Source organism: Podarcis erhardii (assembly GCF_964252035.2).
Source record: "Podarcis erhardii genome assembly, chromosome: 15".
Classification (NCBI taxonomy): Eukaryota; Metazoa; Chordata; class Lepidosauria; order Squamata; family Lacertidae; genus Podarcis; species Podarcis erhardii.
In genome coordinates this window covers 5,206,102-5,230,544 of record NC_138505.1, presented here as the reverse complement: position 1 = coordinate 5,230,544, position 24,443 = coordinate 5,206,102, and the positions used below count along the sequence as shown (strand labels likewise).

At 45.9% G+C, this 24,443-nt stretch overlaps 1 protein-coding gene across 5 annotated transcripts; it reads right to left on the bottom strand.

Annotated features, from left to right (window-relative positions):
* Positions 1-83: 83 nt before the first annotated feature.
* LOC309330066 (uncharacterized protein) lies at positions 84-17,814 on the bottom strand. Of its 5 annotated transcripts, none has more exons than XM_081841485.1 (7): positions 17,544-17,814; positions 12,982-13,147; positions 6,780-6,848; positions 5,086-5,127; positions 3,041-3,087; positions 1,804-1,926; positions 84-543 (listed from the first exon to the last, which is right to left on the bottom strand). In XM_081841485.1, exons 2-6 carry the CDS (start codon positions 13,040-13,042, stop codon positions 1,807-1,809), a joined length of 339 nt encoding a protein of 112 aa, XP_081697611.1. In that variant the 5' UTR covers positions 13,043-13,147; positions 17,544-17,814; the 3' UTR covers positions 84-543; positions 1,804-1,806. The 5 variants fall into 5 exon arrangements, with proteins under 5 accessions (XP_081697611.1, XP_081697610.1, XP_081697612.1 ...); XM_081841484.1 differs by having other exon boundaries at positions 12,982-13,113; XM_081841486.1 differs by having other exon boundaries at positions 12,982-13,109.
* Between the last annotated feature and the right edge of the window lie 6,629 nt (positions 17,815-24,443).

Genomic DNA, 24,443 nt, shown 5'->3' with positions numbered 1-24,443 from the left:
AATCGTTTCCTGTTGTATGCAGCACTGCTTCTGTTTTGCTGCAGGTCGCCTTCTGCCAAAAACAACACTGTTCATTCTGCTGCTTGCTGTGGCAGACTTACATAATTTATTACATAATTTACATTGGCGTTACGTTATTTTGCCACTGTTAATTTCAATGCACATGTGCAGGGGAGACTCATCGATTACATATCGTTTGCCGGTTCCATCTGAATTTTCCAATATTTGCCGAATTTGCCGAAAAAGACATAGGCAAGGACTAGGATTCTTTACTGCATCCCACCCCCAAACATCAAAATGCTTTCGATGCTTCCTAGAATTTAACAAATAATGTCCCGTGAAGAGCCTCTATGCCTTGCTCCAGAAAGGGAAGGTACAAAAGTTGTTGGGCCCATGGAAGAAGTTGTGTGGTTCTTTCGATCATAGCTGTACTGTAGGAAAATAAGGCATTTCATTCACAGGTGTAGGAAAGTTCCTCTTTGGCACTCAGGAAGACATTAAAACAACAAATCCTGTCACCAAAGCAAGCAGATTGCATCAGATCTGGAACACAGAGAGAGAGAGAGAGAGCAAAGAGAATCCATTAAAAATAATTCAACAAAGGTAGAATCCACGGACCTATGAATTGCCCAGGCTTATCTAGAGGCATTCCCTCACTTTAGCTTTGCACATCTGCAGAAATTAAGTCACCTATTCAGACAAAAAGCATGCCTGCCTTATCAGAGCTGGATGCCTGATTTAGCAAGAAGGACAGGATGCCTGTTCTCTTGCAGACTAGCACAAGGCCATGTTTTTCCTGCACAAACTTTCTTTGAAATCCAGAACTGTGGAGTTGGAGGGATCTATCCCTGCCACCTACAATGCAGGAATCACAGCTCTCGACACATCTTTTGCACAGTCTGAGCAAGCAGAGTCTCCTAACAATGTCTTTTCACGAAGAATTGCTGACGAAAGAAGAATGGCAAATGAAATTAATGGACTATGCAGAATTAGATAAATGAACAGGAAGGATTCAAAACCTGCGGGATCAGAGATTCTTAGAGGACTGGAGTAAATATTTGAAATATTTGAAAAGCAATTGTGACAAACAGATTACGCTAGTAGGACTGCAAGAAGTTCTGTAAGGAGGACTTTGTGAAATAATGCAAGAAAGACTTTGAAAAGAATTCTTAGTTAAGGACAATTAAAAGTAATAGAGAAATTAAGAAATGCAGAACAAGTGATAAAGAATGGAAAATCTTCAGAGGCTGTTGACGGAAGTCTAAAATATTGTATAAGATAAGAAGTTATGTTAAATGATTGTTGGGATTTACATGTTACCAAATTATTAAATATGTAAAGGTAAAGGGACCCCTAACCATTAGGTGCAGTCGTGGCCAAATCTACGCTTCCAGGTGTCACAAGAAAGCTGCAGAGATTATGCAGGATAGTGTGCACCCTGGAAATGATCTATTTCAGCTTCTGCTTTCTGAAAGAAGGTACAGGATTATAAAGACTAGGACTAGCCGCCTGAGAAACGGTTTCTATCCAAATGCGATTTTGGTTTTAAACGCAGTGTAAGGTAGTCTCTGTGGGAGTATATTGTATTTAATTATGGGGTATCAGAGTATTTAGGGGGCTAACCAGGCTAGGATAGCTGGGATAGCAGGCTTGTTGGTTTTGAATGTCTGATGTAGATTTTTTCCTTCTTCCCCAATTTCGTTGTTCTGTATGGGACAATGACAATAAAGATTATCGTATCGTATCATATGTACTCCACAGGCACATTGTCAAATCAGGTGAATACGATGAGAACTTCTGTACCTTCTAGTGTCGCGCATCAAGGACTCGCAGGATGACAGGTAGAGTGTGGAGGAGACTAACGAAGAACAGGACACAGCAGCAAGGGTGTAAAGGCCCGGTGGAGTCATTAGGGTCATTAGGGTGCTGCAAAAGGAAACACAAGGCTGTGCATTACTCCGCAAACATGGATCTTTGGTTCTAGGGCTGGCAGGGAAGGGGTCTGTATTGCTGGGAAGCTGCCACGGCCCCCCCTCCAGTTGGGGCACACCCCTCACACCAATCTTTCATGCCTTCTGCCCCTGGTGCTCCTCTGCCTCCTCTGTGCTTGCTGACCTGCCCTCTCTGAGCGAGTCACTGGCGAAAGGAGCGAGAAATCGATCTTTCAGTGTGGCAGAAACTAAAATCTTTGGAACATCCCTGCCTATTGACTTCAGGCAGGTCCCTTCAACTGTTCTCTATTTGGTGCTTGCAGAGAAATATTTTTATTTGGGCAAGCCTACCCAGATGTTTTAGAGAGCTGGTGCAATTTTACTCTATTATTTTAACTTTCCGAAAGTTTAATTTTTCCCTCAATGGTAATTTTTTACTTTAAACTTTTTTTTGGAAACTGCTTTGAGGTTTTCTTTTTCTTTTTCTTTTTTATAACCAAGCAGTATATAAAGGTAGAGGGACCCCTGACCATTAGGTCCAGTCGTGGCCAACTCTGGGGTTGCGGCGCTCATCTCGCTTTACTGGCCGAGGGAGCCGGTGTACAGCTTCCGGGTCATGTGGCCAGCAGGACTAAGCCGCTTCTGGCAAAGCAGAGCACCGCACAGAAACACCGTTTACCTTCCCGCCGGAGTGGTACCTATTTATCTACTTGCACTTTGACGTGCTTTTGAACTGCTAGGGTGGCAGGAGCAGGGACCGAGCAATGGAAGCTCACCACGTCACAGGGATTTGAACCGCCGACCTTCTGATCAGCAAGTCCTAGGCTCGGTGGTTTAACCCGCAGTGCCACCTGCAGCCCCAAGCAGTGTATACATTTTATTAAATAAATAAAGAAGAGAAGGTGTTAGCCTCTATGCACATTGCCCCAGAGGAGGCATCTACTGGGCCAACCAGGAAGGAAGGGGCACACTCAGCGATGGTGTGGGGAGGAGGGACGACTAGCAGCAACACTCAGTGCCTAGCCTCTCGACTTGCTCCTACAGAGACTTAACACCCCACTGAGGAGTGGGTGGGATTTAACCTGTAGATTCCCAAAAAAGCGACTTACTTTTTCTATTTCTTCTATTTCTTCGAACTCATCATAATCCAATGTATCTGGAAAGGTAAAAAAGAAGTAAACACTTAATTTATGCATTTATTCATTTATATGTTTATTAATTAATTTATGTATTTATTAAACTGCCTTTACTGAATATGTGGATGCACAACGTGGATGATTTTTGCTCTAAAGTGCTTTGGACACTGATGTCAGCTGCAGCCGGGATTTCAACAGTCCAGCAATGGAAATCCTTGGAGGTCATAAATCATAGAATTGTAGAGTTGGAAGGGACCCTGAGGATCATCTAGTCCAACCTCCTGGAATGCAGGAATATACAGCTGTCCCATACAAGGATCGAACCTGCAACCTTGCCATTATCAGCACCACGCTCTAACCAACTGAGTAGGGGATCTACAGTTGATTTTTGTGGTATACAGTCATACCTCGTGTTATGGCCTCGGTCCAGTATACTTGAAGGAGCGTCTCCACCCCCATCGTTCTGCCCGGACGCTGAGGTCCAGCGCCGAGGGCCTTCTGGCGGTTCCCTCACTGTGAGAAGTCAAGTTACAGGGAACCAGGCAGAGGGCCTTCTCGGTAGTGGCGCCCTCCCTGTGGAACGCCCTCATATCAGATGTCAAAGCGATAAACAACTACCTGACATTCAGAAGACACCTGAAGGCAGCCCTGTTCAGGGAAGTTTTTAATATGTGACATTTTAGTGTATTTTTCATCTTTGTTGGAAGCCACCCAGAGTGGCTGGGGAAACCCAGCCAGATGGGCGGGGTACAAATAAATTATTATTATTATTATTATTATTATTATTATTATTATTATTATTATGTTTGTTTCACGTTGCCGCTTTTCAGGTTACGAACGTGGCAAACCCGGTAGTGTTTACTTCCAGGTTCGCCGTACGCGCAGAAGCGATCTGCATGCTTCGCGCATGCACAGAAATGTTCTATCGCGCTTCACACATGCACAATAGCAGCACTCTACGGACTTTTCAGGGTGCGAACGGCACCCCGAAACAGATCGCACTCGTAAGTAGAGGTACCACTGTATAAGAACTTCAGATTTAAACCACCTAAGATACATGGGAGCAAGTGGGATGATATTTTTAAACCAGCAATTGTAGAATTTTTATTATTATTATATTACTAATGTAATTACCTGGACGTAGTTGGGGCTGGTTTTTGCGGGGGAAGGTGTAGGGAAAAACTGTATTTGATTGCTTGTATTTGATTATATGTTGTTCTTATATTCAACAAATAAAATATTATTTTTTTAAGGTATGCACTTTAACCACTGCGGGGGGGGGGGGAGAGAACTTCAGCTATTGTGGAAAAAAATACACATAAACCGCATGTCTCTGAGGGGTTGGACTAGAACCAGAGGGACCCTTATAGGTCATCTGGTCTGGTGGGATTTTATTTCCTATGCTTTGGGCTTAGATGCTCAAAATTCACCATCCTCTTGTAAGCATTTCAAGTTGGTAGTTATCACAGCCTCCTGTGGGAGGGGGGTTCCAAAAGTTAAATACAGTTGCACCTTGGATCTCAAACGCCTTGACTCCCAAACAAACTGGCTCCCAAATGATTGAAACCCGCAAGTGAGTGTTCCGGTTTGGGAACGTTCTTTGGAACCCAAACGTCCGACGCTGCGTCCGATTGGCTGCAGGAGCTTCCTGCAGCCAATCTGAAGCCACGCTTTGGTTTTTGAATGTTTAAAAGTCAAACGGACTTCCGGAACGGATTCCATTTGACTTCCAAGGTATGACTGTATGCACTGTCTGAAAAAAGGCCTTTTATCTCTCCTGATATTTCCCAAATTCCAACATTCAGTTGATGAAGAAAAGGTTCCCTTGGAGCTGAAAGTTCAAAAACCGTGGCTTTAAACTGGCCCTGCTTCATTGAGGCCCCCAAACCCGGGGGTCTGACCCCAAACCTTCTGACCGGTTGGGGTGATCCAGTCAAATTTGGCCAGTCCATAGGCCCCCAAGTGGGCCAAATGACACTCTCCACGCTGTTACAGTGGATCCTTCCAGATCATCATACCATAATAGTTGCTGTCGTTCGAGTAAAAGTCCTCAAAGGTGTCTGTGAGGGAAAAGTTGTAAGAATACTGAAGTGAGTAACAGAAATCATTGAAGACCAGGGTACTAATTCTGAATATTGACAAATATTCCTTTTCCCACTTGTGCAAAGAATAGTCGTAATGTGAATCCCCCTCTGCCACCGTTAACTCTGAGGTCAGGTCAGAACAATTAATTTAATCGTGTTTATTAATTCATTGCGTTTATATCCCAGCTTTCCACCCAAGGAGGTGTACTACATGGTTCTTCCTGTTTCTCGTTTAATCCCCACAACCCCCCTGTGAGGTGGGTTAGGCTGAGAGGCAGTGACTGGCCCCACCTAGTGGGAGCTCCATGGCCAAGTGGGAGAATTTGAACCCAGGTCCTAGTCCAATACTCTAACCACTACACCGCACTGAAATAAAAACTGCAATGTACAATTGCAGTCATTAGAGACTTCCAATTCCATTAATGGAACAGGCAGGTGCCAAGTATATTATTATTATTATTTTCTTTTTAATGGAACATAATGAAATGAAATAAGGAACCCCATTATTATTACCATTACTATTATTATTACATTACCCTCCCTTCACCCTACGTTGCAACCATAAAACACAACACGGTTTAAAACGACTTACAGTCACCAAAATAAGTGCATCCTAAAAATATCTACAGTGGTGCCCCGCAAGACGAACGCCTCGCAAGACGGAAAACCCGCTAGACGAAAGGGTTTTCCGTTTTGGAGGCGCTTTGCAAAACGAATTTCCCTATGGGCTTGCTTCGCAAGACGAAAATGTCTTGCGAGTTCCTGCGGGTTTTTCCCCCTTTTCCCCCCCTTTTCCTAAGCCGCTAAGCCACTTATCAGCTGATCCGCTAAAAGCCGCTAAACCGCTAATAGCGCTAATCCGCTAAGCCGTCAATGGGCTTGCTTCGCAAGACGAAAAAACCACTATACGAAGAGCCTCAAGGAACGGATTAATTTCGTCTTGCGAGGCACCACTGTACCTCAAGGATCAAAAGTGTTCCCTGGAAGCTACAGTATACAGTGCAGGTGCCAGGGCACCTTTGTGGGACAGAGGTCCCACAACGTGGGGGCCACCACAGAGACGGCCCTCTCCCCTTGGTTTCCAAACTTTTTGGGGCCGCCCCCCTTTGTTCCATAAATCACCCTCCAGTGCCCCCTACCGTACAAAAAGCATTGTTCAGAATAACACTTTGCATGACCCATTAAGGAAGATAATAGTATGATACAATTCAAAACAGTCAAAATTATTCAAAACCCAATGAAACCAGTTTAGTTTAATGAATTCAAATGAAACTGACAAATTTAATCCAGTGATACCAGCTTTTCAAAGTCAATGTCATCTCCAGAGCCCCTTGCCTCTTAGCAACCCCCTAGGCAATCCCACCGACCCCCAAAAAGTGGTACCTCCCAATTTGGGAACCACTGGTCTGAATGTTACGTTGTGGGATATATTTGATAAGACTTCCAATTTGTTTTCCGACGGACCTGCCAAAACACTGGTTTGTCCTACCATTCCTGTGACTCCCTCCAAAGCACAATTTGGAAAAACCAGCATGCAAATATAATGATTGGTGGTGATTAACAGATAGCTCTCTGTGCAGTTGTTAATACTCCCCTTAAAATTGCCAAAGTCTGATGGATTTTCTTACCGTTGATATAAAAGGAGTAATTCTGGCCAGCTTCCTCGAAACGTATAGTCACGCCAGCGGTGCTCCTTTCTAAGAAAGCAAAATTTCAAGCCTGTGAGCACGACACAAGAGATTTGTTCCAGATATTGACAAATGCCTCTTCTACACACAAGCCATTGGGGTCATGGCCCAGATACAGAATCCTTAAGAGTCTTCCGACGATGGCATCCTTGATGATGGGTCAAATCCTTGGTCTGCCCCATGCTGTTCCATGGTCCCTGGTACCTGCATCTCTTTCCCTGAACCCCAAGGAAAATACCTCTGCTCCCAAACCTATGCTGATCAGTCCAAATACTTCCTTAAGTATAATAATAATATTAATATTTTTTTTATTTATACCCCACCCTTCCCATTTTTAAAACCGGACTCAGGGCGGCTAACAGCAAATAAAAACATTGATTAAAATGTGACTTAAAAACAGCATAAAACGGCATAGAATACAAGATAAAATGCAGCATCAATATCAATAATATTCAAAAATTCAGGGGTCATTTTTGAAAAAACAAAACAAAAACCCATTCAGTAGACATTGAATGATCACCAGGGCTAACTGGCCAAGTTGGTCCTACTAGGGCCAGCAAGGAGGAGTGTGAATAAGAATTTAAATGTGGGGTCCCAGAAAGGGTTTCTTCATAGAAGAGGAAAGGGAAAAGGGAATAGAGGTTAATTCAAACTGAAGGTCAGGCGGAATAGCTCTGTCTTACAGGCCCTGCGGGAGGAGATCAAGTCCTGCAGGGCCCTAGTCTCGTGGGACAGAGCATTCCACCAGGTCGGAGCCATCACTGAAAAAGCCCTGGCCCTGGTGGAGGATAGTCTGGCTTCCTTAGGGCCTGGGACCTTTAAGCAATTATTATTCATGGACCTTAGGGTCCTCTGCGGGACATACCAGGAGAGGCGGTCCCATAAGTACGAGGGTCCTAGGCCTTAGCGAGTCAGGAGATTCTCGAGGAGATATCACATCACATAGTTCCACAGAGGAACTTGCTTCAACATTACCCAGTGATGGCCAGCAGGTTGGAGGACTTCCAAGGAGGACTGGACAAATTAACAGAGGAGAAAGCTACCAATGCCTATTAACCATGATGGCTTCTGAATACTAGGTGCTGGAAACAGCAGGAAGAGCGAGGGCTCCTGTTCTGGGGTCCTGTTTGCAGGCTTTCCATAATGGGCATTTGGTTGGCCAATGTGAGAACAGGATACAGGACTGAATGGGCCATTGGCCCAGTCCAGTAGGCTTTTATTATCTCCTCAGGGATCTCCTGTCAAGAGCACAGCTCCACAGCTTGAACCCCCAGTCCTCAGAATAAGGCAATGGCTGCAGAGGAAACTATCAGGCCTTTAAATGTCCAGATGCAGGATTTAGTCAGTGATCTCAAGTCAATGAATACATAGACAAGGCTATAACTACTTGCAGGAGTTGGGCTCGATGCCCCTTCTTTTTTATTTTATTTTTATTTTGATAAATTAATAATCATAAGCTATGGTTTTCCCAGTAGTGATGTATGGAAGTGAGAGCTGGACCATAAAGAAGGCTGATCGCCGAAGAATTGATGCCTTTGAATTCTGGTGCTGGAGGAGACTCTGGAGAGTCCCATGGACTGCAAGAAGATCAAACCTCTCCATTCTGAAGGAAATCAGCCCTGAGTGCTCACTGGAAGGGCAGATCCTGAAGCTGAGGCTCCAATACTTTGGCCACCTCATGAGAAGAGAAGACTCCCTGGAAAAGACCCTGATGTTGGGAAAGATGGAGGGCACAAGAAGAAGGGGACGACAGAGGTCAAGATGGTTGGACAGTGTTCTTGAAGCTACGAACATGAGTTTGACCAAACTGTGGGAGGCAGTGGAAGACAGGAGGGCCTGGCGTGCTCTGGTCCAGGGGGTCACGAAGAGTCCGACACGACTAAACGACTAAACAACAACAATAATCATAAATAAATAAGAATAAAAATGTGCACCCCACCACCGAGAGCATTCCATTGTAGCCATCCAGCCTCCCAAAATTTCAACACCTCTTGCAATGGTTTGACCCCTTTTCGTTTTATAATAATAATAATAATAATAATAATAATAATAATAATAATAATAATTTATTTGTACCCCGCCCATCTGGCTGGGTTTCCCCAGCCACTCTGGGCGGCTTCCATAAAAACCAAAAATTCACTAAAATATCACAGATTAAAAACTTCCCTGAACAGGGCTGCCTTAAGATGTCTTCTGAATGTCAGGTAGTTATTTATCGCTTTGACATCTGATGGGAGGGCGTTCCACAGGGCAGGCGCCACTACCGAGAAGGCCCTCTGCCTGGTTCCCTGTAGCTTTGCTTCTCGCAATGAGGGAACCGCCAGAAGGCCCTCAGCGCTGGACCTCAGCATCCGGGCAGAACGATGGGGGTGGAGACGCTCCTTCAGGTATACTGGACCGAGGCCGTTTAGGGCTTTAAAGGTCAACACCAGCACTTTGAATTGTGCTCAGAAACGTACTGGGAGCCAATGTAGGTCTTTCAAGACCGGTGTTATGTGGTCTCGGCGGCCGCCCCCAGTCACCAGTCTAGCTGCCGCATTCTGGATTAGTTGTAGTTTCCGGGTCACCTTCAAAGGTAGCCCCACGTAGAGCGCATTGCAGTAGTCCAAGCGGGAGATAACCAGAGCATGCACCACTCTGGCGAGACAGTCCGCGGGCAGGTAGGTTCTCAGCCTGCGTACCAGGTGGAGCTGGTAGACAGCTGCCCTGGACACAGAATTGACCTGCGCCTCCATGGACAGCTGTGAGTCCAAAATGACTCCCAGGCTGCGCACCTGGTCCTTCAGGGGCACAGTGACCCTATTCAGGACCAGGGAGTCCTCCACACCAGCCCACCCCCTGTCCCCCCAAAACAGTACTTCTATCTTGTCAGGATTCAGCCTCAATCTGTTAGCCGCCACCCATCCTCCAACCGCCTCCAGACACTCACACAGGACCTTCACCGCCTTCACTGGTTCCGATTTGAAAGAGAGGTAGAGCTGGGTGTCATCTGCATACTGACTCCTCCCTGAACTTCCTTCCCTTTCTAGTCATCTGTTTTGAAGGGTCGGGTGACTTGTGATGTCTGGGGTTTCCCTTCCTCGCCACTTGCTGTGAAAGTTGTTTCCCTTCTTCGTCTTAAGGAATTTCCCTCATTCTTTACCTCTGAGAGTCCTTGGTTGGGAGCCCAACCGTCAACTTCTTATTTATTGCATAAGATCTCATATTCATCTTGATCGTTAAAACTAATCTCAAAGTGGCTTACCCCCCCCCAAAAAAAAGGGGGGGGGAGAGAAAACAAAACAGTGCCATTATCGACTAAGTTTTAATTTATATATTTTTTAACTGTTGCTATATCTGTATTGTCCTTGTTATACCTAACTGCAAATTCAAATGTATCCCTATTGTGTTTTCTGACTTCCTTGATATTGTATGTGGGCCGGAACTGGTCTGCGACCGAAATAATAAAATTCAGTGCCATTATCAGTAAAACGACAGTTTTTCAACATTTTAACAAAAGTAAAAAAATCAGTGGTAAGCTAAAAACCAAATTAAAATGCTTTCAATAATCTATATATCTGGATAGGCATGCCCAAACAAAAATAGTTTTTAAGCAGGTGCTGAACAAAGTACACAGCTTTATGGCTCAGTTGGTAGAGCGTAAGATTCTGAATCTCACGGTCCTGGGTTCAAGCCCCACACTGCGCAAAAGATTCCTGCGTTGCAGGGGGTTAGACTAGATGACCCTCGTGGTCCCTTTCCAGCTCTACAGTTCTATGATTCTATGTCAATAGGCAGGGAGTTCCAAAGTGTGGGTGCATCTTCTGAACTCCCCCTTGGTTCACCTTAGAATTCGTCTGGTTTGTTTCGAAGAGGGGCAGTCTAAGCATTTGCACATGCTCATTTGGGATTAAATTAAATGCAGAGCCATTAAAGGCAAGTTCCCCTTCCTTGGGGATTTTCTGCTCATTTATGAAGTCAGTTTGACCTGATGCTTCTTCTTCATTCTGCCCAGAGAGCAGTTTCACAGGCATCCTGAGTCAGCTCTGTGCTTCCCAGCTCATCGCCTTAATCTTCTTCTTCTTTGGCAATCCCTCATAGCCGAGTAAGATTGTCTTCCATAAACACAGTTTTAACAATGAGTCCGTAAGGGACTGTGGAGGCCAATTCTGGATCCACACGTCCTTCCACAGTTGGGGACATAGGTTTCCTGGCGGGAGTTGATCACGGTGTGGATTTGCCAAGCGTGCCTTCCTCTTAGCACGTTTCTCTCTTGCGTCCTGAGTTCGAGTGTCTTCAAAGCCCATGACTCCTTTGGTAAAGGCTGTTCTCCAACTGGAGCGCTCGCAGGCCAGTGTTTCCCAGTTGTCAGTGTTTATACTACATTTTTTTAGATCTGCCTTGAGATAGTCTTTAAACCTCTTTTGTTGACCACCAGCATTACGCTTTCCATTTTTAAGTTCGGAATAGAGTAGTTGCTTTGGAAGACGATCATCAGGCATCCGCACAACATGTCAGCCTGCACAGAATCCAGCCAGCTCCAAAACAGAATATAGTAAAACTACCCCATATCTGAAAGCAACAAGGATCCATTCAATTGGGAAATAAATGCAAGGACTTAAAGAGAGCCCTGCCACAGGATCAGGCCAAAGGGGACCCATCCAGTCCAGTCTCCTGTTTTCTCAATGGCCGGTCAAATGCCCCAAATGTGAAGCCTAAAGCATGGTGTTGAGTGAAACAGCAACTCTCCTAATTTTTTGGAAATTGGCATTCAGTTAATATCTGCACCATATATCTATTACGGCACATTTACTACACATTTGGGACGCGGGGGGTGCTGTGGGTTAAACCACAGAGCCTAGGACTTGCCGATCAGAAGGTCGGCGGTTTGAATCCCTGCAATGGGGTGAGCGCCCGTTGCTCGGTCCCTGCTCCTGCCAACCTAGCAGTTCGAAAGCACATCAAAGTGCAAGTAGATAAATAGGTACTGCTCCGGTGGGAAGGTAAATGGCATTTTCATGCGCTGCTCTGGTTCGCCAGAAGCGGCTTAGTCATTCTGGCCACATGACCCGGAAGCTGTACGCCACCGGCTACCTCGGCCAATGAAGCGAGATGAGTGCCGCAACCCCAGAGAAGACCACGACTGGACCTAATGGTCAGGGGTCCCTTTACCTTTTTTTACTACACATTTAAAGCACATAGTGCCACCCCCAAGAATCCTGGGAGCTGTAGTTTGTTAAGGGTGCTGGAAATGGCAAACTACAGTTTCCAGGGTTCTGTTTTTTGAGGGAAAGGACACACCATGTGCTTTAACTGTGAGCTGAACGTGCTTTCAATAAACGGTGTGGCTGCGACCTCAGAAGCGTTATGCCTTCTGCTGCAGATTAAACTCTGCCCCCTGCCCAAAGCCTTAACTGCTCTTGTGCTCAGATCCTACTTGGAGGTTTCCCAATGAGTCATGAGAACAGGAGGTTTTGCTTATGTTCTTATGGTATTAGTGTTTTCAGATGATGTTATGGCCTTTTTCTTGTGCAATAAATGTTTATCTTCTGGCTAACTGGATGTTTCACAAGACTTTCTTTAGAAACAAATCAATTTATGGCTTCTCCGTGACTTTGTAAAATATCATCTATAACTTTCCTTGATGATACCTGGGAGGAAAGTGATAACGTTCTCCCACCCTGAGTAAATGAGTAACTACTTCCCATTTCCTTTTCCTTTTTAAAAGCAGCTAAAATTACATTTGAGGGTAAAATTATAACTAATCCTTTCTGTCCGTCCCATCCCCCAGCTGCCGGCCTAAAGGACTCACTCCTTCTCATTCCCTTAAAAAAGAAAAGAAAAACCTGCTAAAAATGAATTGGTAAAGTTTGCCTAATTGCAAAGCGAAATAAAAACAAAGATGCTCTTTCAAAGAAAAAACGTAGCTTTTAAATGACTTTCCTAGGTCCGAGTGCTCATTCAGATGTTTTGAGACTCAAAAAAAATCCTTGCGGTTATACCTAAACGGGTGCAATGTCTAAACTTCCTCCGTAAGCCGGTCTGTTTGGGACAGTCACCTGTCTGCCTGAAATCTCACTGGGTCAAAGCAAACGAGCAAAAGGCAAAAACAACAAGTCCAAACCTCCTGAATGAAGGAGATGCAAGAGATCAAGCAACTTACCTACAAAACTCTGAAGGATGGCGGTGAGCAGGAATAAGGCTCCCATCTTCACGTCTGCCATTGTTCAGATGTCCGGAGGGTCGGTCAGAGCACTCCTTAGCTGAGGAACAATGCAACTGCTCCTTTCGCTGTCTTAACAGGAAACAACACCAGTCACCACCACCCTCTATTGTGAAACAGAAAAGGCTGGATGCGAAGGGGCTTTTTCGCTTTGATAAAATAAAATCTCCCAAGATATTTTTCTGGAGAAACCCATGTTGTGCAATCATCATGTTGGGTAGGCCAAGGAAACGGGTGTAACCCCTCCAAGGAAAGATGTTTTCTTGCAGGGGACGAATGTTTCCTTATCACCTCTGCCACTTATGATCATTACAGGGTTACATTTTGTCCCGTTGAGAGTAGACTTACATTTTTGTTGTTGTTTTGTATCCCGTGCTGGTCCTGTTCTGAGTAGACTTCCTGAAATTAATGGACCTAAGTTGGTCTGGTTTATTCATTAATTCTGCCCTTGAGTAGAACTATCACTGGATACAATTTGCTTTCAAGTGCTTTTAATAGGGAATCTTAAAATGTTGTCACCCGTGCTGGGACCTGGCGGGTAATACATTGATTCCTTTGCTAATCAAGGAATCGTCTTGATTAGCAGGAGCAACATTTTGTAAGTATTCCTATTGCTTTAATGGATTTCTAGCCCAATGCTTAGGGATTATTCCATGGAAAGAGAAAACTTTAAGCTCCAGATGTTGATGGACTCCAAATCCCATCAGCTCCAGGAGTCAGTGTGGCTCATAAGAACATAGGAAGAGCTTGGCTGCTGGATCAGGCCCAAAGGGAGCCCATCCAGTCTAGCACCCTGTACTCACAGTAGCCACCCCATAGCTGTCAACTTACAGATTTGAAAATAAGGGACCAGCAGACTCGAAAATAAGGGATCAGCAGCCAAAATAAGGGATTTTCCGGGCACAGGTATGTTCAACTTCTGAGCCAAAGGCAGAAAGCCCAGCCAGCAGCCAAACGAAGCCTCAAGCGGTGGTTCCCACAGCGCAGCAACCGGGCAAAGGGGATGCAGCAAGGAAAACCACTGTCACCTCTCCGCTGGGAAGCGCTGAGCAAGGGCGAGTCCCCAGGCAATGCGGCTGATTTGATTGGCACAAGGCATGCAAGCTCCACCCCTCAGTCGTTCTTAGACTCCTTATTGGGTGAGCAACGCAGCCAAGCAACACAGTTGGAGCCTCCCTCCTCCCTGGCCGGCAGGGAGGGAGGGAGGGAGAGGAGCTGCTTCCTTTGAAACCCGGGAGATTTAAGGGACCTCATCAGTAAGGGACAGCAGGGGGACACGGCGCTGGGATAAGGGAGTTTCCCACCAAATAAGGGACGGTTGACAGCTATGAGCCACCCAGGTGCCCCAAAGGGAAACCCACAAGCAGGAATCAGGCCCAAGAGCACTCTCTCGTCCTGGGGTTTCTAGCAACTGATATTTCGAAGCATTCCTGGCCCCAAACGTGGTCAGGGATAATGGAAGCTGTAGTCCAGTTTCTGCCAGTCAGTGTAGACAACACTAAGCTATATGGACCAATGCTCTGGCTGGGCATAAGGCAGATTTATTATGCCCTTATGTATAATGGTGATCAAAAGTCATACAATTTCTTCTTTTCTTTAGGAAGCAAAGTTTAAGGGTGAAACAGGAAATTGCAAAGGTCAAATGGATGGCGCTGTTGGTCAAGCCCGAGTATGTTTTGATGTCTTCATTACTTCCTTTATAGGTTTTCAGAGGAGTTTTGTTTCCCTCTATGGGGTGTGGGCTGAGTTGGTTATTCGCCAGCGGGTTTTCATGGCTGGGGTTCTGAGTTAAATTCATTTTTGAGGGGGTATGGAGTGCTCCCTCCCTCAGAGAAGCCTGCCTTTCTGTGTGAATCTCAAATTTGATATTGTTTGGTCCAAGGCCACCGCTGCTTCTGCAGCCTCAAGCCCGGGGGGGGGGGGAGAGGAGAGCCCTAGAGCAGAGACTCAGACAGAGTGGCAACCGGGCACCATCCTCTGAGAGCCAGTAAACTCGGCTGTGTCTTGTATACAGAAGCATGTTGCCTTCAACACAGGAGGAATAGCACATAGCCATTGTTGCTAGTAGCCATTAATAGCCAGTATGTTTCCGAGCACAATTCAAAGTGTTGGTGCTGACCTTTAAAGCCCTAAACAGCCTTGGTCCAGTAGACCTGAAGGAGCGTCTCCACCCCCATCGTTCTGCCCAGACGCTGAGCTCCAGCTCCGAGGGCCTTCTGGCGGTTCCCTCCCTGCGAGAAGCCAAGTTACAGGGAACCAGGCAGAGGGACTTTTTGGTAGCGGCGCCCGCCCTGTGGAACGCCCTCCCACCAGATGTCAGAGATAAACAACTACCGTATTTTTCGCCCTATAGGACGCACTTTTTCCCCTCCAAAAATGAAGGGGAAATGCATGTGTGTCCTATGGGGCGAATGCAGGCTTTCGCTGAAGCCTGGAGAGCGAGAGGGGTCGGTGCGCACCGACCCCTCTCGCTCTACAGTCTCCAGGAGAGCCGCAGCGCCAGTCCCACAAGGTTGGGGGACAGCGGGGAGGCGGACCGCTGCCATCCCGCTGTCTCCCAATGTGGTTTGGAGGCTGAGAGCGGGGAGACGCGTGCTTCTTCCCGCTGCCAGCCCCGCAAGCTCCGGGGACAGCTGGGAGGTGCAGCTCGTCCTCCCGCTGTCTCCGGACCTGGTCTGCAGGCGGGGGCAGGGAGAAGAGCGCTTCTCCCCGCTGCCGGCCCCACAAGCGCCTGGGGGGGAAATATATTTTTTTTCTTTATTTCCCACCCAAAAAACATGGTGCGTCCTATGGGCCGGTGCGTCCTATGGGGCGAAAAATACGGTACCTGACATTCAGAAGACATCTTAAGGCAGCCCTGTTCAGGGAAGTTTTTAATATTTAACGCTGTACTGTTTTTAACACTTGATTGGGAGCCGCCCAGAGTGGCTGGGAAACTCAGCCAGATGGGCGGGGTATAAATAATAAATTATTATTATTATTATTATTATTATTATTATTATTATTATTTAGAACCCACCTTGGTTTTTGTGATTGTTTTTTAAAACTGTTTTTAATTTTGCGTTTTAATGTTATTAATTAATTAATTAATTAAGATTTATCAAATTCATTAAATCCTTCATCTGAAGATCACAGAGCAGTTTACAATATAAAATCACAGTATTTCCCCTCCATAATGTAACTCACCTTAGGGCAAAGAGAGGGCACTCAGTGTTTATTTATTTCAAGACATGTTTACACCGCTTAATTGTAATAACAAACCTCAGATCAGTTTAGAGGGAAAAAATAAAACAATAAAAGTATCAATAAGAAAAATCAACAATTTAAAACTTTCTGAAAATTAAAACGGCAATGGACTGAAAAAACCTCTCACCGACTTTCTTAAAAGCTCGGCAGGCTTGTCTAAACAATGTTTTAGCAGGCTCCGACAGTGCAGTGATCTCAATAGCCTGGAGTTCCAATGGGAATAATAATAATAATAATAATAATAATAATAATAATAATAATTAATAATAATAATAATGTGTGACTGCCGCAGCTTAGTGATCCACTGTGTGAACAAGTCTTTCTTTATATAACTTTTATTAAATTTTCTAATTTACATTTCATTTAAACAACCTTAAATCAATGATTTCCCTTCTCCTTTCCGTGGTTCATTTTGCATACCATACATCCCTGCATATTTTACATGAACTAACTAAACCCCTCAGTAATCCATTGTTACATCCATCAGAACTTCATTTACACTGTTGAATTTATCGTAATTTGAACAAGCCTTTTCTTTTTGCCCATCCTGGGTCTCCCAATCTACAGTTTGACTGGGCGGCCCTGTTGTGTTTCGTTTATGGGTTCTGGTTAAAAGTACAGTGGTACCTCGGGTTACATACGCTTCAGGTTACATATGCTTCAGGTTACAGATTCCGCTAACCCAGAAATAGTACCTCGGGTTAAGAACTTTGCTTCAGGATGAGAACAGAAATCGTGCTCTGGCGGCGCAGCAGCAACAGGAGGCCCCATTAGCTAAAGTGGTGCTTCAGGGTAAGAACAGTTTCACATTAAGAACGGACTTCCGGAATGAATTAAGTACTTAACCCGAGGTACCACTGTACTACCAAAATAATTAAGGTTTTAAATGATACTTTTAGGTTATATTTTAGTGATCAAGATTTAATATACAGTGGTACCTCAGGTTAAGTACTTAATTCGTTCTGGAGGTCTGTTCTTAACCTGAAACTGTTCTTAACCTGAGGTACCACTTTAGCTAATGGGGCCTCCTGCTGCCACTGCACTGCCACCGTGCAATTTCTGTTCTCATCCTGAAGCAAAGTTCTTAACCCGAGGTACTATTTCTGGGTTAGCGGAGTCTGTAACCTGAAGTGTCTATAACCTGAAGCGTCTGTAACCCGAGGGATGTTTTCTGGGAGGGGCAGGAAACCTCTTGCGGCTGCCCCTGGCAATACAGCAAGCCCACCTGAGAGACTTCAAAAGGGAGCGGTACTTACATGTCTGGTGGGAATTCAAGCCGAAGCCACAAGTGACAGACCTCAGGAATGCAGCTCAGCTCAGTTAAACTGAAAGCGAAGGTGGATCTCAGCGCACAGAGAGGAGGAGGAGGAGGAGGAGGAGGATGGGAGCAGGGGAGGCCTTTGGAGAAAGAACAGAAACTGCATCTAAATTTGGGTTCTGGGGAATTTTGGAGGGCTGGTTCAATCTTGCCCAACCTCCAACTCGGAGCATTCGCCCAACAGCCAGAGTTGAAAATTGTATCCACTTACTTATTTTATGAATAGTTACAGATAGGTAGCCGTGTTGGTCTGCCATAGTCAAAACAAAACAAATTCCTTCCAGTAGCACCTTAAAGACCAACTAAGTCAGTTCTTGGTATGAGCTTTCGTGTGCATGCACGAAAGCTCGTATCTGAAGAAGTGTGCATGCACACGAAAGCTCATACCAAGAACTGACTTAGTTGGTCTTTAAGGTGCTACTGGAAGGAATTTGTTTTGTTTTTATTTTATGAAGATTTTTGCAGCACTTGGTTGCAACCCCCCCGCCCGAAACGACGCCTCTTTTGCTGAATCGTTGGAATACTCCGTGCCTCTTATTTGCTATGGATTTAATAAAACGAAAGGAAACCTCAAAGCAATAAAGTACCGTAGATTCCAGCAAGCCTGCAACTCACATGGGGTCAAGGTTCCAGGATCTCTCTGCCTCTTGATATCTGGCAACTCTAATCTTCTCGGCACACAATAAAAAGCATATTTGTTAAGGCAAAGTCTGTCCAGACATGCAGAACGTCAGCATGTGTTTTAATCTGGTGTTTATTGCCGGCTTTTTAAGGGTTTAAAAATACAGTAAGCCCGCAACTTATACGCACATTTAACTTGTGCGTATTCATCTTTACGTGCGTGTGGGGAAATAATAATTTTTAATTAAAAAGGGAGCAGTATTCCAGGAAAAATGACTTTGGCCATCCCAACCGCCATCAGACCCAAAGTGTTTTGACTATGCGCAATCTTGGTGTATTTCAAAATGTTGCCACACTAACGCATCAATTTCTTACAAATGAGGAATAAGTATTATGAGGCAACTGTAACATTGCCAATTCTGCCAACTGAAGTGGCCTAGTGGGTGAATATGGTCTAAGGCGATCTTGCAGGTACATTCATCCCAAGCTCTTTATTTTTTAATTGATTTTAACATATAAATTATAAAATGTACCACAAAACTTATCACTTATACAATCTTTTTAGACTTCCATCAGCACCTCTGATAATCCACCATTTTAACCACTTCTTATGCATTTCTTAACTTTATATTGCCTTTACATCTCTTAACAAATCATCCTTCCTCTTCTCCATTTTTGCAATACTTCCAATAATACTCCTCACAAAACTTCTTGCAAACCTACAAACGTCGTCTGTTCTTCACAAATACTTTTCAAGTGGTCCGTAAATTTACTCCAGTCTTCCGTGAATTTCTGGTCCCACCGGTTTTGAATCCTTCTTGTTAGTTTATCTAGTTCTGCATAGTCCATCAACTTCATTCTCCATTCTTCAATCGTCGGTAATTCTTCTTGCTTCCATTTTTGGGCCAGTAATATTCTTGCTGCTGTTATTTCATATAAGAAGAGCTTACATTCCTTTCTATTTATGTCACTCCCCACAATGCCCAGTAAAAATGCTTCTGGTTTCTTTATGAATGTACCGTATATTTCAACATTTTTTTCATCTCATTATATATCATCTCCCAGAAGCATTTCACCTTTTTACATTCCCACCACATGTGATAAAATGTTCCCTCTTTTTCTTTACATTTCCAACATTTATTACTAACTTTATACATTTTCACTAACTTGACAGGTGTAATATACCATCTATACATCATTTTCATCACATTTTCTTTTAGGGCATTGCATGCACATTCATCCCAAGCTCTTAAGGGCTTTAATATTCGAACAGTAACACCTTCAACTTGGCCAGGAAGCAAATTGGCAGCCAGTGCAGGTCTCTGAGCACGGGTGGCATATAGGCTGCTGAGAGTTGTAGATCAGTCCCCTCTGGAGAGCCAAAAGCTCCCCCATGCCAGCGGCGTAGCGTGGGTTGTCAGCACTCGGGGCAAGGCAAGTCATTTGCGCCCCCTAACCCGGGGCAAGGCAAGTCATTTGCGCCCCCTAACCCGGGGCAAGGCAAGTCATTTGCACCCCCTAACCCGGGGCAAGGCAAGTAATTTGCGCCCCCTAACCCGGGACAAGGCAAGTAATTTGCGCCCCCTAACCCGGGGCAAGGCAAGTAATTTGCGCCCCCTAACCCGGGGCAAGGCAAGTAATTTGCACCCCCTAACCCGGGGCAAGGCAAGTAATTTGCACCCCTAACCCGGGGCAAGGCAAGTAATTTGCGCCCCTAACCCGGGGCAAGGCAAGTAATTTGCGCCCCTAACCCGGGGCAAGGCAAGTCATTTGTGCCCCCTAACCCGGGGCAAGGCAAGTAATTTGCGCCCCCTAACCCGGGGCAAGGCAAGTAATTTGCGCCCCTAACCCGGGGCAAGGCAAGTAATTTGCGCCCCCTAACCCGGGGCAAGGCAAGTAATTTGCGCCCCTAACCCCTAACCTGCCGCCGCTGCCAGCTTCTTCTTGCTGCTGCCTGGGCTGGGGTATTTACGGTAAGGTAGCCATGGCGGCGGCGGGTCCGTGTCAGGTGATCTGAGGCGAGTTGCCGCTGGCGCTGCCGCCCAAACAACGCCGCTTGCCCAGAGGAGGAGGGCAGAGAGGCGAGGAAAATGCAACATGGCTCAGCAGCTGCAGCAGCGGCGGTGGCGGGGAGGCTGTGAGGAGGGGCTGCCTGGCGCGCCCTCCGCGGCCCTGACGCGCGGGGACCGCGGTGAGCGTTGAGAGCCGCTGCCTGCCGGACGCCTTCAGCCCGGACGCGTGCACAGCTCGCCGGTTCCGCGAGACATGGGGCTCTGCTACAGCCTGCGCCCGAGGCTCTTCGGCGACTCCGGAGGCGGCGAGCGCGCCCCCCCCAGATGTTGCGCCCGGTGTGGCCGGCCCCCCCTGCACCTCCCATGCTACGCCACTGCCCCATGCCCAGTCTAAATGAAACTTCCATGTACAGCAGCAGTCTACCTCTGAGCGAATGGATGCAAAGCACCCAGGAAAAGCTTATCTCTGTTCACTGTTGCACCCACTGGCTGCTGATCAAGATGGAATGAAATCCGTGCTATCGGCGGCCTGATCCACAAACGTGCTCCTTGTGTTTGTTGCTGCGTGATTCAGATTTCTGGGAAAGGGAGAGGAAAATTGGTGTGGGTGTGTGGGTGTTGTTTGCTCTTAAGTGTTTGGTCTGGATAATTCAGCTGCTGTCTGTCCGGAACTAGGTATGACATAGTTTCATTGTTTAAGGAAGAAGCTGATTGCTAAAGCAGAAAACACCTGCAGGAGTTAGAAGCTTCTTGGAGGAAGTGAAATCCTTCTCCTCTTCTTCTTTTTCCCCCTTCCAGGAAATGAAGTAAGCCAGCTAATGAAGAATACACATTTTGCTCACTTCCAGATTACACACCATGCCATTTGACAGTCCTGCTGCCTGTGTTACCCAAGAACATAAGAAGAGACATGATGGATCAGGCCAATGGCCCATCTTGTCCAGCATTGTGTCCTCGCAGTGGCCAGCCAGGGACCCCCAGGGGAAATCTACAAGCAGGACCTGAGCGCTTCAAAGCCCTATACGGCCTCGGCCCAGTATACCTGAAGGAGCGTCTCCACCCCCATCGTCCAGCCCGGACGCTGAGGTCCAGCGCCAAGGGCCTTCTGACGGTTCCCTCATTGCGAGAAGCATAGCTAAAGGGAACCAAGCAGAGGGCCTTCTCAGTGGTGGCACCCGCCCTGTGGAACGCCCTCCCACCAGATGTCAAAGAGATAAACAACTACCTGACATTCAGAAGACATCTGAAGGCAGCCCTGTTCAGGGAAGTTTTTAATGTGTGACATCTTAGTGTATTTTTGGTCTTTTGTTGGAAGCCGCCCAGAGTGGCTGAGGAAACCCAGCCAGATGGGCGGGGTACAAATAATTAAATTATTATTATTATTATTATTATTATTATTATTATTATTATTATTATTACCCTTTCCCCTTCTGCCCTCTCCAGCGACTGGTATTCAGAAGCACTGTTGCCTCCAATTGTGGAGGCAGAATAGAGCCATTGTGCCCAGCAGCCATCAGTAGCTTTCTTCCTGAAAATGTCTGATCCTCTTGTAAAACCATCCAAGTGAGAGGCCATCACCAGACCCTCCTATTTTCCAGGGACAGCCCCAGATTTACAGAAGCCATCCCAGTTTCTGATTTGATCCTGGAATGTCCTGCTTTTGCTTAAAGGTAAAGGTAAAGGGACCCCTGACCATTAGGTCCAGTCGTGACCGACTCTGGGGTTGCAGTGCTCATCTCGCTTTATTGGCCGAGGGAGCCAGCGTACACCTTCCAGGTCATGTGGCCAGCATGACTAAGCTGCTTCTGGCGAACCAGAGCAGCGCACGGAAACACTGTTTACCTTCCCGCTGGAGCGGTACCTGTTTATCTACCTGCACTTTGACGTGCTTTCGAACTGCTAGGTTGGCAGGAGCAGGGATCGAGCAACGGGAGCTCACTCCGTTATGGGGATTCGAACCGCCGACCTTCTGATCGGCAAGTCATAGCCTCTGTGGTTTAACCCACAGTGCCACCCGCGTCCCTGCTTTTGCTTAGGTTGTCACTATTTTCATCAGAGAAATGTTGGAGAGTGTTGAGTTATGTGACCCCCCCACCAAGCCAAGGAAGGTAAAAAGGGAAAGGGAAAGGACCCCCGGACAGTTAAGTCCAGTTAAAGGTGACTATGGGGTTGCAGTGCTCATCTCGCTTTTCAGGCCGAGGGAGCCGGCGTTTGTCCACAGACAGCTTTCCGGGTCATGTGGCCAGCAGGACTAAACCGCTTCTGGCGCAACAGAAGACCGTGACGGAAACTAGAGCGCACAGAAACGCCATTTACCTTCCCACCAGAGCGATACCTATTTATCTATTTGCACTGGTGTGCTTTCAAACTGCTAGGTTGGCAGGAGCTGGGACAGAGCAGCGGGAGCTCACCCTGTCATGCGGATTTGAACCTCCAACCTTCCGATCGGCAAGCCCAAGAGGCTCATTGGTTTAGACTGCAGCGCCACCCGCGTCAAGGAGATAAGTAACCAAACAACCTTTAGAAGGCATCTGAAGGCAGCCCTGTATTGGGAAGATTTCAAATGTTTTATTACGGTTTTATATATGTTGGGAGTTACCCAGAGTGGCTGCAGCTGCCCAGTCAAAATTACTATTACTACTACTACTATTATTATTATTATTATTATTATTATTATTATTATTGACTTTGATGTCCCTATTTCCATCGGATAAATGTTGGAGGGCATGCATCACTTCCTCCTGTAAGGCGATGAGTCTTCTCTCCACTGGAGAGAATATGCCCCCAAATAATATTGATTTCTGGGAACTCTGAGTAGAGAGCTGTGCTGCTTTTGCACTGAGGTCTTGTTTTCAGGCTGTGATAGGAATTTTATGGTCTTAGATATATGGTAATGTTCATAAGTGTACCAACCAAGCACATGCATAGATCAGCACAGGAAGACCGACCTGGAACCATTTTGATTCCTAAACTGAGCAAATGTTTTCTCTGCAAGGTCAAACTGGAAAAGCCTCCCCATTGTCTTTTCCTTCACAAATCCTGTCTTAAGGGTATGTCTGTGTTTGAATAGGGTGTGAGCCTGTGACCTGGTCCAGGAACTAAGTATTTATCATTACAAAAGACTGGCCAGGCTCCCCAGGCGATCCAATCAAGTAACCTGCCAGACAGGAGATAAACAACAACAGGAGAAAAACAGTATTCAATTTTCTGTTTTAGACCGCCTTTTCTGTGATGTAGGTGTGATGTATCCGAGGGGTGGTCTTAGGTTACACCCCTTCTGTGATATATGTATGATGTTTCTGGGGGTGGTCATGATCTACAGGGTGGCAATTTCAAAAGTCTTTTATAAGGCCTTGCACACCATTTTTCTGGGTCCCTCCTCTCTCCTGTTGCAACAGATCAATAAAGGCCAAGCCTACTGGCTGCTGTTTTGCTCCTAATAATCCTGGTTGGTGTCTTTGTTTTTTGTCCAAGGGAGCCCTCGGATTTTTCCGTTTACAAGGCTTCCCATTGGAGCATCTGGTTAGCAACTATGAGAAGAAGACACTGGGCTACGATGGGCCCCCTTTGGCCTGATCCTGCAGCAGCCAATCTCTTCTGATATCCTCACCTTGCTCTTTCTGTCAGTCTGACGCATCAACTGCATGCAGTTCCTCTTCATATGCAGATTACTGAGATAGTGGGGAAGAAACAGCTCTCTCATTTCTAGGTACTTCCTAGCTGCTTAGCAAAGGGAAGTACTTTGCTTCCTTCAGCTGCACAGAAATATTATGCTTTTAAAATGTAGTCTTCATGGAACAACCACCGCCTTTGACTTTCAAAGTTGAAAACAGGGGCTGTCCCAGAATAACTGAATGCGTCACAATGAATGCATGCAGAACATAATGGTTAATGTAGATCAAAATCTTTATTTCACCTGAAAGCATGCAGCGAAATTGTGGGTAATATAATCTGCATATGTGGTCCGAGAAAGCTAAAGCCATTTAGGAGCCTTAGAAGAGGCTTGGCCGAAATGTATACCTACTGTTTCACTAAAGGACTTTCGACTTTGCGCGCTCTTTTATCAAAGATGCGCCATGCCAGCGGCAGCGCTTGTCATTCTCAACGGCGGTGTCCACACAAAATTAACTCTTACATCAAAATATTATGTTACGTATTGTATTGAGCTGCTATGAGGCCGCAGGGTGAGTCAGAGGCACCTTTGA